General features: G+C 38.4%; 1 protein-coding gene across 1 annotated transcript in view; it reads left to right on the forward strand.

Moving 5' to 3' along the window:
- The window catches only part of INSC (INSC spindle orientation adaptor protein), an 87201-nt gene that overhangs the window by 25105 nt on the left and 49162 nt on the right, over nucleotides 1–12934 (forward strand). The window contains exons 2-5 of the mRNA XM_036384545.1: nucleotides 6500–6845; nucleotides 7352–7404; nucleotides 9010–9133; nucleotides 11533–11646. Coding sequence (XP_036240438.1) covers nucleotides 6501–6845; nucleotides 7352–7404; nucleotides 9010–9133; nucleotides 11533–11646 — 636 coding nt within the window. The 5' untranslated portion in view covers nucleotide 6500. The remainder of the gene's footprint in view (nucleotides 1–6499; nucleotides 6846–7351; nucleotides 7405–9009; nucleotides 9134–11532; nucleotides 11647–12934) is intronic.

The following is a 12934-nucleotide window of genomic DNA, read 5'->3' on the forward strand; positions in this document are numbered from 1 at the left end:
TCTACAAAATTTTGCCCAAATCAGTGCAAATGCAATATTGTGTATCTACAGGGCTCTTTTATGTGATTAATATCATGTAAAGCAATTGAATAAAAATGAGCACTGTCTCTATGGCTCTTCACTCTCTCCTTCCACTGAGAGTTGAGCTCTGCTGGCCATTGTATTGATGTGGAAATTGGCCCTGGCTATATTGCATACCCATGAATAATTTTGAAAAGATGAATTAGGAAAAAATTAGAGATTATTTATGTTCAAAGAGGGGGTGAAATTCATTCAATAAGTTGTTTGTTGCCAATTAATTACCTACCACTAATTAGAATAATAAATTTGCACACAGTTGTAAGATTTGGCATTGACTTTCACCATAGGCTTATCTGGAAGCAGTACTAAATGCTATCATTAGCATTGGTAATAAATCTGTCATATTAGGTGAAAATGGATAAAAAGGCTAAGAAGCCTTGGAAACATAATTTGACTGAGCAGAAGTCTTTACACTTTATAAATATGACCACTGGAATTATTCACATGAATTGATCAGCTCCGACTTCGACACAATGTTATAAAACGTGAAACTTTTGCACTTAGTGAAACTCAGTGCTAAATTGGAGGTATAACTCTTTTTCATGATAACATTTGCAATTTAAAACACAAGTGTGCATGCTGCCAGTAAAATGGTGGTAAAGATCTTCAAGATGGAAATTTTAAACAGATGATCTAGTCATTAACTCTTGACTTTTGTGTTCATGTAACATCAACATGAGAGAGATCAATCATTTTGATATCAATCCACCTTCCCTGTCCTAAAAATCTTGATTTGTTAGTTAACAAACTACTTAAGAGATGATAGAAAGTAGAAAAAAAAAAAAAAAAAAAGAAGAAGAGGAGGGAGAAGAGAAATGCTGGTAAGAGAGCTTTGAATATCATATGTCTCTTCTTAGATATTTAAAATAGGAGTATTTTTTTAATGTCTTTACCCAGGAGGAAATTTATCTGCAATGTGTTGTGTAGCGCAGAAACATCTCTATTAAACAAGGTCCAAACATCTTTTGAACTAACACACTTCTAATGGGCTGTTGCTCTAAGCTGGCCTCAGCCAGTGACACCAGAGGATTTTTTCCAAATGACACAATTTTTTAAAGACTATGTTTTTTGGAAAGCACACTAGAATTCAGAGTATTCAAATTGCTTCTCAGTCAAGTTCAGTTGAGTGCTCTTGAAAACTGTGTCAAATACTTTACAACCTCAATTAAAACAGAATGACTTTTAAGGAATATTGGAGACTTTCTCTTGAATTTTCTTTTTGCACTGAATTATTTTACAACTGTTTTTATATTAAATGCTGCCTTTATAATGTAGAGTCTAGATAAATTGCTTTTTTGTCAATATGCCACGGCATACTAAATTCAGTAATTTTAACTAGTGGGTAGCTACTATCCATCTATGTATCTATACATCTCCCTTTCAAGAAGGAAATCCTAAAGGCACAGGAGCAGGCTGGGACTATGTGCTGCCAAAAGATGAGCCAGCAGGGAAGAAGTCTGGCCTGGCTGAACAGAGAGCCTTGGCTGGAATTCAGGAAAAAAAAGGGCAAGTTTATCACCTCTGGAGAAAAGTGAGAGCCACTTTTGTGAGCTACAAGGATACCATGGGTTATGCAGGGAGAAAAATAGAAGGGCTAAAGCCCAATCAGAATTAATCTGGCTACTGCTGTAAAAGACAATAAAAAATGGTTCTATAAATACATTGGCAACAAAAGGGAGGCTAAGGGGGACCTCTTCTTTATCAGATGTGGGGGGAAAACACAGAGAAAGGAGAAAAGTCTCAGGGCATCCAACGCCTTCTTGCCTCAGTCTTCCATAGTAAGAGCAGCTGTTCTGCAGCTTCTCAGCCCCCTGAGATGGAAGATGGGCAGGGAACAGAATGAAGCCCCCATATTCCAAGGGGAAATGATGACAAAAGTCTACAGGATGGATGGGGTCTACGAAAGAATACTGAGGGGGTCCTGCTAGAAGTGCTCAGTGGGTTTTTAGCCAATGTGACACTTATCTTCCAGAAAAGCCACAAGGTGCATACAGGGAGCTACAGGCCTGTCAGCCTCACCTCAGAGCCAGGGAAGGTTATGGAAAGGTCATCCTGAGTGCCATCATGCAGCACATCTGGACAACCAGGGGATCTGACAAGGCTTCAGAAAAGGCAGGTCCTGCTTGACCAACCTGACTTCCTCTGACAAGGTGACCCACTAGGTGGATGAGGGAAAGGCTGTAGCTGTTTGTCTGTCTGCCTGGACTGCAGGAAAGACCTTGAGACTGTTTCCCACAGCATTCTGCTGGAGAAAGTGACCATTCATGGCTTGGATGAATATTGTGTGTGGCAGACCAGGGCAGGGATTGTCCCCCTGTGCTGGGCACTGGTGAGGCCACACCTTGAGTGCTGTGTCCAGTTCTGGGCCCCTCACTGCAAGACAGACATTGAGGGGCTGGAGACAGTCCAGAGAAGGGCAACAGAGCCTGGAGAGGGTCTGGAGCACAAGTCCTGTGAGGAGCAGCTCGGTGGTGCTCAGCCTGAAGAGAAGGAGGCTGAGGATTAACAGATCTCTTTTTATTATTGCCTGAAAGAGGGATGGAGCAAGGTGAGGGCTGATCTCTTCTCCCAAATAACCAGAGGTAGAACAAGAAGAAATGTCCCCAAAGTAACCCAGGGGAGGTTTAGATTGAAAATTAGGGAAAATTTCTTCACTGGAAGTGTTGTCAAGCACTGGAATGGACTCCCCATGGAAGTGCTTGAGTCACCATCCCTGGAGGTATTTAAAAGCTGTGTAAAAGTGGTACTTAAAGACAGGATTGAGTGACGGACCTGGCAGTGCTAGGTTCATAGTTGGGCCTGATGGTGTTAGAAGTCTTTTCCAACCTAAATGATTCTATGATTCTATAAACATCAGGGTCTTAGCCAGTTAACCAGATACTTTTGCTGAATTAGAGAGAACTGTGGCAAATCACACAAGTAAGGTCTCTTATGGTTGGGCAAATCTTGTTTAATGTATTTAATACCTGAAAAAATAGTTATAAAAGCAGGACAATACGAAACTGTAAAATACTAGAAGAAATCTGTTAATGAACATAAAATAGTACATGTGAGGCGGTAAAGGGAACTGAAGCACAATTTCTTTCTTCACATGTATAGTGAATACATTATTTATTATCACTCATGAAAAAGATTCTGAAATCAAAATAAGTGTATTTTCAGAAAGGTAAAGATGAAACAGCTCTTTGAAAAACACTTTAGTAAAAAAAAAAATAAATTAAGAATTGTTGGAAAATAGGGACTGTAAAGAAAATGTGTTTCAAATGCATAAATTTACCTGAATCTTGTATATTGTGTCCTGTTTTCCCCATTACATCTTGAGACATAGGGAAACTGGGAAAAAGTGGGAAGAGTAATGAATGATCAGAGGGTTGGAATGCTGTCTATAGGGGACAGACTAGATAGACTGAGTTTCTATTCCATGGAAATTAAACAACCTAGAGAAGATGGGGTAGAGCAAACAAAACACTGAATTGCATGAAGAGGGTGAATACAGAACCATAATTTCATTTACACTATCTCTTAGAATATAGCAACTAAAGTATTTGTGTTCATATCTCCTGGTAGCAAGTTTAAAATAAACAATAAGAAACACTTTTTCATACAAAAAAAATAAACAATGTGAGACACTGCCACTAGATGTTGCAAAGGCCAAAAGTTTAACTGAGTTCAAAAAGGGATTAATGGCTACTTTTGTTTCATGAATTGTAAAAACATCCTACTCAGACACAGCTTCTGGCTGAGGAAGTTCCTAAACCACTAATTGCCAGAAGATGGGAAGGAGGGGTTGCTCAGCTCTTGCCACACTTCTTATAATCTTTCCTTATGCATCTCCTAATGGGCATGTTGGGACCAGGATAATGGGCTAAACAGAGTTTATTTGTTTTTTTTGTCTGAACCATTATGGTTGTTTTTATTTTGTAGGCGTAGGGTTTGTTTTTTTTTCAGTAATGGGGAGACAAAATGGAAATTTCCAACTTGTTATTTGAGCTCTGTAAATGCCATCTGGAATATGATTCTTAACAGCTAATTAGGGATGATCACACTTTTTTGCTTTCTTCATTTTAATATGTAAAAATGAGTATACAAATTCATCTGTGGAATGCTTAAGATGATTTTCTTTACATACAGTGAGATTTGGATGAAGGTGAATAATTTATGTATTTAATTTGAGTGATAATGGTGTGTGTCTAATTTAAACAACAATGTGTCAGAAAAGCTAACAGTAAGCAGGGATAGTTTTCTATGGTCCTCTAGAAGGAGATGAATGGTATCATTTTTTGCTCTTGTCAGTTAAGGAATATTAAGTTTCAGTGAAAAAATATCCTACATTCTACAGTTATACTTCTGGCAATTAGTAGGAACAGAAGCAAACAAGGAGAGTTTCTTTAACATCCATGCTTTTTTATTTTTTTCATTGTGCAAATCTTATTTCCTCCGTTTCTCCTCCTTAGAGTGAAGAATGGCTTTTTGGGACTAAAGGAAATATGAATTACTTTTTTTCTTGGGGTTTTTTGTTTGTCTGTTTTTGTTTTGTTTTTTTCCTCACTAACTTTCTATTCTAGATTTTTGTCCATGGGAATTTATAATGTAGAAGTTTATTTCTACTTACTAAACAGAAATTTAATTAATCATCACAGTGCACTTTGGAAATGAAAGATACATTACTCTGTGTCAAATGAGTTTATCCTGTTCTGCATGCAAACTATGCACATTGTTATAAATCATGGTCTCAAACTTCTAAAGTTGTTGTTTTTGTTTATTAGGAAACCTTGCTTCAGATCCAAAAAGGCAATAAGGAGACTACACATAGCAAAGAGAAAGTGGGCCTCAATCGATCATGAAATGCAATTACACAATATTCAGAGCTGAGTGAAATAAAGACCTTAAATAGCAGTAGCCTGTAAAGTTCAAAATTAAAAGTAGTTTCATCATATATTGTGAAAAGGGAGATTGAATCAATGAAACAGATCTCTTGTATCTTGTTTGCTGTCAATTTACATGAAATGATACTTGAGGTGAGCCTCCTTTTCCTATATATGTAAATATATTTTGTTTATTTATGGAATATTACTGGAGTAGTCTGGCAGGAGATTTCTGGAGTTCAGCTGATGCTCATGGTATAAATGGAAGCACAAGATTTGAAAAAGGCTTCCACCTGCTCCTCCTTAGCTTAGCTAATGTGATTGCAGATTTTATTCTAGCAGTAAGGCTTTATATAACAGCAGAGAATGTTACTGCTACATATTAAAATAAATCAGTATCTGAATTAAAAGAATATGGACTTTCTTTTTATCCTTTCTGGCATAGTATCATAAAATCTGCATGTGTATCCAGAAAGTAGACAACAATCTACTATGACTAATCTGTCATATTAACTGTAGGATACTAAGAGAAGTTTGAAAAAATAGTTAAATCCATTTTCTCTTGCTTTCACTAATCTAATCTCTTCCTTACCTTTTATTTTCAATTCTTTGGAAAATTTTAGTATGGTAGGGGTGAGGATTAAAATGTTTTTATTAGGATCTGGGTGCCTTATAAGAAAAAAAATCTAGGCATCTTCTTCTCAAGACTCTATGAAATTTGTGATGCCTCAAAAAATGAGCTCAGAATCAGTGCAACTTCTGCCTCAGGTACCACATTTTACTGGCTGGAAGGTGCAAGGGCACAAAATGCAGGCTCACTGCCCTTCTGTCACGGGGACGCTTGTCAAGGAGCTTTTCAGCCTTGCTGGTTCGCATCACATTTGTTGTAAAAAAATGCGCATTGGAAGTCAGTGTGCAAAATGTACAGAGAACAGTGAGAAAAAAGGGGGAAGGTAAAAGTCTGATCAGGGAGTAGAATCCAGCTCTAGTTGCAGGGATTATGATAGGGAACAGATATTGCAGTATTGTTCACTGTCTTGGTTTGGCTGCATAAGTTTGGAAGGGCTTTGGAGAGGTGCTGCAAGGTAGAATTATATTTTAAGTGCTTGATAGGCCAAGTGTCTAGGAAAACATAACAGGCCCATAAACAACAAGCAAACACACCCATAACTCTGCTCCTTCTCCCATATAAAACTCTGAACTTGCAAGAAACACTTTCCCCAAAAACCATGATCAAAACTTTTTACTTATCTCTAATATCCACTGATTTCTCAGACATAATTTTATAGTGGGGTGTGTGCTATAAAAGTGATTAGAAATCCAGAACTTGCTTTTGGAAAAAAGAGCTAAATGTGTCACTGTGTTACTTACTGCAAGCAAATTGTTTGTTCAATTATTTGGCTTTGGCCAATCAATTGGTCAATCAAGCAATCTAGTAGTGGGTGATGTGTGGTTACAGCTGGTTACCACCAGCTGTGTGGTGCTGCAGCTGGTGGTTATTCTAAGGTTGTTTTGCTTTCCCTCATTCTTCCCTCTCTTTGTCTGCCTTGCAGCATGCACCTAATCCAGGTGGACTCTGTTCAGCGATGGATGGAGGACCTGAAGCTGATGACAGACTGCGAATGCATGTGCATTCTCCAGTCCAAGCCCATCAGCATTGAGAAGGATGAACAAAATGAACTCATCCTCTCCTCACAGTACAGCACTTGTGATAACTTGCAGCTCCTGCTGAAGAGAGCTTGGATCATCAGCACCGAGCTGACCAGGATTGCCCAGAAGCTGGAGAAGAACAGGTGGCAGAGGGTCCACAGCATGACAGTGAGAGTCAACTGCCACGTGCACTCCATGGTAAACGAGTACAACACCTTCCCCAGGAGCTCTTCAGAAGAAATGCACCAGGTGAGAGGATGCCTTACTTGATGTGTTTCTTTCGCTTTTGGAATTTTTATTCTATTGTAATAATTAAAACTTGCTTTAAACAATCTGTAAGAAGTTCTTACATACTGATACTGGTCCCTTGTTTAAGACTTTCCAATCCCTTTTCAGCAATGGAAGCCTTCTTGACTTACTTTGGGTCCTATTTTATCATAGCCTATTCTGAATGTTAATAATGTTGACAAATGACATGGAAAAAAATGTTTTGCTTTTGAGGACTGCAGAACTAAAGTATTTTGACACCCCATCTGTGAGTTCCTTTGCATTTAAAATGTAGAAAATGCTACTTTTTTGGTAAACCTCAGTTTTTTCTCTACCAGTTTTATTCAGAAAAGTAGATGAAGGGTGTTCATATGAAATATCATGTTTTGAGAGAGTTTTCAATTAGCAAACAAGTATTATTTATTTTTATAAAGCAGTCGTGTGTATGGATATAACTTTAAAACCACTTTCTCTTGCTCTCTCTGCAGCTTGAAAAACTCTTAATAGACAAGTGTTCAGAATTTACAGCATTCACAGAAAGGTAACTTAAATTTTGTAGTTGAAATATAAATTTTGCTTTTTATTATGTTGTAGAACTTCTAATGAGAAGCACAAATCCATTGGCACCCCCTCAATTGTTTGAACTAGGCTGCTGTAACTCTGCAAGGCTTTCCAAGTGTTAATCTCTGGTGGATGAAGGGAGTCACTCTTACCCAAACTGCATCCTAGTGAAAGATGGGATCTGCTGTTGCACAAAGAGTCTGATATAGACACAAAGTTACACACAAGTGGATTTTTCAAGACTTTTAGACATCAAGGGAGAAAATCTGGCTGTGACAGATATTGGTGACAAAGTTCCCTTCTAGTTCTGTGGAGTCAGGATTTCAGATGGTGTGAAAACTTGGAGTTTGAGACTTGTACTACGTGTTCCTGTATGAACATATCCATGTACTGTAAATCAAACCAAAACAAATACACATTCCTTTAAATTGTAGTTGTAGGTTTACTCATGTCCCTGCACTCTAGAATGCTGAGACTGGAAAATAAAAATCTCTGTATTTCTTCTCATGCTATTTTTGCTTTCTAACATAAGTTACCCATTTCCTCCAGCACAATTCAATCACACTTTTTTGGTTTGCTTTAAACATTGTGCAAGTCATTCTGTTTTAGGGATATCATCAGGGAAAAAGCACCATCTAATTATCAGGAAATAACATTTTTTGCAGCACTATTGCTTTGTGCCAAACCCACAGAGCTCACATTTGTGTTTTATATTTTACTATAAGACACATGGATTTAATAATGAGCTCCAGTCCCAAAGTGTCTGCCCTAAATCGGACCTCTCCCTTCTTGTCTTTTTTTGACAAAAAATTGATATAGGTGTCTGACAGACAGGTAAAGCTGAAAATGTAACCTGTGTGCAGGTAGAGGCTGATCACCCAAGCTATATCTTCCATTACAGTGGCCTGCCTGAGTGGAAGATGTTTTGACAATACAAATGAATGTGTTTCTATGAGGAAGCATTTGTTATTTCATTTGAATTGTTTAAAGTTTTCCATCTTTATCTCATTTCTTCAATGACAGCCAAGCATCACTGGTTACAGGATGACTTTTCTAACTCTGTAAAGGTGCTTTATGTATCTTTCTGTAGAGAAGGCCAAATTTTATTTTTGATTATGCTGTTTAGCTCATCTGGGCACACATTTCTTTCTTCGTCCTTATCCTTATCATTAAACTATGACAAAGGAGGTAAAGAAATGAAAATTGCTGAAATATTGATTATGAAAAATGGGTGGGTATGCACAGCAGCAGTTGAAATGCAGGCATCCAAGAATGAAACTATCAGCATAATAGGAAAAGAGCAGTGCTGCACTGTAGAAACACACAGCATCTGCAGCAAAATTTAGCCTGCACTCTGTGAGGTAAAGTGGGATCCCAAAATTATTCAGTAGTGTCCATCCTTTCATGGTGTATTTACTCTGTGTAGACAAAGCTTTGACTGAACTCTGGAATGATGCTAATGACACAAAGTCCTTGTGAACAGCTGAATTCCAGTTATATCCTGTGATTAACATGGAGCTCACCTCTGATAATCATCTTTTGTATCTTTTTTTCCTTCATCCCTTTCCCATCTCTTTCTTTTCAGGTGCTTGCAGACTGAAGATGAAGAGATACTGAAGTCCATGAAATCTTGTGTTAACGAAACACTCACGACCGTGGCCCAATATTTTGGCCAGTTGATAGAGCTGGTTTTAACACAAGAGGCACAGGTTAGTTTATAGTTAAAAAAGCTCCAAACCGAAAAGCTCTTTCAAAATAGTTGGATCTTGAGGGCAACAATCCATTAATGATCCAAGGCTGGGTTGGATGAGGCTTGACACCTGATCTAGTGGAAGGTGTCACTGCTCATAGCAGAGAGACAGCAACTAAATTATTTTAGAAGCCCCTTCCAACCCAAGCCATTCTCTAATTCTGTTATTAAGAGGAGGATTAGAATTACAGCTCTCAATATTCAACAAATTTATGATCAAGAACTCAAATATGTTGCAGTGAGATTTAGGTGTTCACATTCTCAAATTCTCCAATAAACTCAAATCCCAAACAAAATCATCTTTTGGCTCACGATGTTATTTATTTTTCCTGATGTCTCTTTCTTGCAAGGCTCTAAATGATGACTTCTGATTGTCCCTTCTAGGCTTACCCATTCTGTGATTCTGAATCTGTAAAGTATTATATACGGAATAATTACTCTGAGGCTGCAAATGCATTAATTCTTTTCCATTAGATCATTATTGAAATAATTGCAATTTGCAAGTCTAGCCAACCTATCTTGACCCTTCTCTTCCCTTCTCTTCCCTTCTCTTCCCTTCTCTTCCCTTCCCTTCCCTTCCCTTCCCTTCCCTTCCCTTCCCTTCCCTTCCCTTCCCTTCCCTTCCCTTCCCTTCCCTTCCCTTCCCTTCCCTTCCCTTCCCTTCCCTTCCCTTCCCTTCCCTTCCCTTCCCTTCCCTTCCCTTCCCTTCCCTTCCCTTCCCTTCCCTTCCCTTCCCTTCCCTTCCCTTCCCTTCCCTCTCAAATGTAATTCTACTCAAATAACTTGTCCATGTTTTAGAGGTAATTTTATGCTGAAATTTTGTGTTCTTGCAGCAGAAAAAGAGGAAAGGAGAAGCTTAGTGAGCACAAATAGTTAAAAAAGTATTTATTACAGTGACGAAACAAAATTAATGAATGCTATTGGTAAAAATCTAGCATACCCTGATGTGTTAAGATGGCAAAAAAAGTTGTGGTAGTTTCAGAAAAATTCCTTCTAGTTTTAAAGGGTTATCACTAGGAGGTGAGAGTATCCCAAATATATTTGCAGAATTGCAGTCAAACTAACCAGCTACCTCCTAATGTTCTTTGGTGGGATTTATGAGAACTCCATGAAATGTATGAGTTGGAGTGTGTAAATAACTTTGCATATTTCAAATTCAGTGAGTAGGTAACTATTGTTAGGATGTTTATTATTTCAGTCTGAAGAGAAGTCTGAATATCATCCCTACTGATATTTCTGCCTTTGGGCATCTTGGCACCTAGTGACACACCTGAAATCCTACTCTCTTCTTCTTTTAGGGGAGTGGAATTATTGATGCCACATCATCTTATGTGTATTTGTGTGACTGAAGGATATAGAACTCATTAATAAAAAATTTTTTATGAACAGTTTTCTGAGCCATTCAGTCAGGCTGTGTGCCCACTTCTGTCATAAAACCACAATGTCTGGGGATAGTTTGCTGCTCTGAAGCAGACCAAGTGTCTGTGTGAGAGGTTTCAGCTTAAATTGTGTAAAGAGCCTTTTTTCTAATCAGTGTATCAGGATATAATTCAGGATAGGTTCATACCAAATTGTGAACTCTTAAGCTATGTCTTTTATGGAGCATTTTTCTAATGCATTATTATGGAGCATTTTTCTAATGCTAAAGGTGGAAGAACAGAGCCTCTTAAAGGCAAGGTAATTGAATTTTGTATAAATAACACTGTAAAATGTGGGATACTTCCTTGCTTTTCTTTCAAAGTTGGATTAAATGCAAAAATGCTTACCTTCCTCCTCCTAGGCAATAGAATTACATTACTCTAGTGATTCTATGTCTTTTTTCAGAAACATAAAATGAAATGGACTTCATGTTCTTTTCACAGCTGTGCTTCTCTAAAGCTGCATTGACACAAATGCAAAAGCAAGACAATTTTTTACAAAGATTAAAAAATATTTAATCTATTTCCTACATGGGAGAAATAAACTGTATTTCTTTATAAGAATGTCTATTTGTCAGTGACGTTTTGACTGAGAGTAATGATGAACCCAGAGCATTAGAAGGTAGTGTAAGACAGGGTATAGCAATATTTCTTATAAATCAAGTGGAAATCTTGTATCACCACATGATTCAGCTTCTACATCAAATTGGTTGCCTTCTGAAAATTCTGGTTCAATCCCAGACAAAATACAATAATTAAATATTATTATTAATATTTACTGGAGTGCTCCATACCGCACATTCTCAAGCACGTACCCATTGTCTTGCTCTGTTAATATTTATTTTTAAATATCCCTGTCCTTGGTTCTGTGTACTCAAATGCAGTGCTAAATGTGTGCTGCCAGTCTGACTGCCCCACTTTTGTGTCCTGTATCCCCCAGAACCTGCTGAGGCAGGTAGAGCTCTCGGGCAGCCTGTACGTGACGGAGTCGGCCATCAGCGGTTTGTTCAGCCTTGCCCAGGAGGGAGCTCACCTCTGCCGCATCATAGCCAAGGTAAGGGATCCATGCAGTAACCCAGAGCAGACTGGCAAAACAAGAAACTTATTTCACTAAAGAGAAACAAAATTTACTCAGAGAAACTACATTTCTCTCTTCTTGTGGTGCTTTTGCAAGTTGTAATCTACAGAGTTTACTACCAGAACTATTGCATTAGAGGTTTTTTTCTTAAGAGGGCCACATCCCCCCGATTTTTAATTTAATAATGCCCAGTATCTGTGCAAGCAACTTCAATAGGTCAGCTCCAAAAGGCTTCTCAGCATTGCTTCCGTTGCAGTTGTCCTTGTGCCATCTAAGGTATTATCACTCCATAATTCTGGGAACTTTTGTAGGGTCTCTCCTGACAGTACTTTTTAACTATCAGCCATGGAAACGGAGAGAAACTTTACAATGGACTGTGTCAGACTGTGCAGAGAAACAGCAAGACCTCTTCAGCTGTGTGTAGGGGAGGCTAAAGGTATTACTAAAGATGTAAAATTTTTAATACTTTGCATTAATTGTTATCCTTTTACAAAAGACCCATCATTGCAGTTCCTTCTGTCAGTGAGTGTTCTCATTTACTGAGTAGTTGGTACTGACTTTTGGTATAAATGAGTCATTCTGTCAAGATCCATGATACTGGAAATCCCTGCAGAGTTTGCACCTTCGAGGACACTTGGATCTTGAAGAAGTGAGAATGGTGGGACATGGTGTCTTGTTGAGGATAGGATAATCACAACCACAGGGCATGCAGAATGAGGAAAACCTCCCTCCCCCAGCTACTGCTGTGCCAGTTCCTCGTCCCACTCAGAGGCAGGGTTAGACAGCAGCATTTAATTACTTCTGATGTACCCTTAGATGGATATTTACACCATAGAAGGTACTCCTCTGTTCTGAAGGCTGAGGACAAGTCAGACTCAGAAACCTGTAGTGGATTCTGTCAACAGCTTGAGAGGTTTAGTTTTTTCTAAATTGGTATTTGAGCTCCACTCAGTGGTACCCAAAAACAATGTTAAAATGCTGAGTATTGAGGTAGTGCAGAATTAACAAAGTAAATTGGTCTTTTTGTAATTTTATGGCTTCCATAAGAGTTTAACTTAGCAGAAGTGAAGTCTGAACTTTCATGACTCACTAAGTTAATATATTGCTAAAACCTGGGTGTGTCACAGGTTTTCAACTGAGGAAATGCATCGCCCTATGCAAAGAGCCCCAAGTGGTGTTTGGCTACAAGTTACAGCAGTGATTGCATCACCTGTGCTGTGCCTCTGCCTGCCCTGTGCACTGGGAAATGCATTTGTCCAGGCTG

This window comes from Molothrus ater, chromosome 6 (genome assembly GCF_012460135.2).
Source record: "Molothrus ater isolate BHLD 08-10-18 breed brown headed cowbird chromosome 6, BPBGC_Mater_1.1, whole genome shotgun sequence".
NCBI lineage: Eukaryota > Metazoa > Chordata > Aves > Passeriformes > Icteridae > Molothrus > Molothrus ater.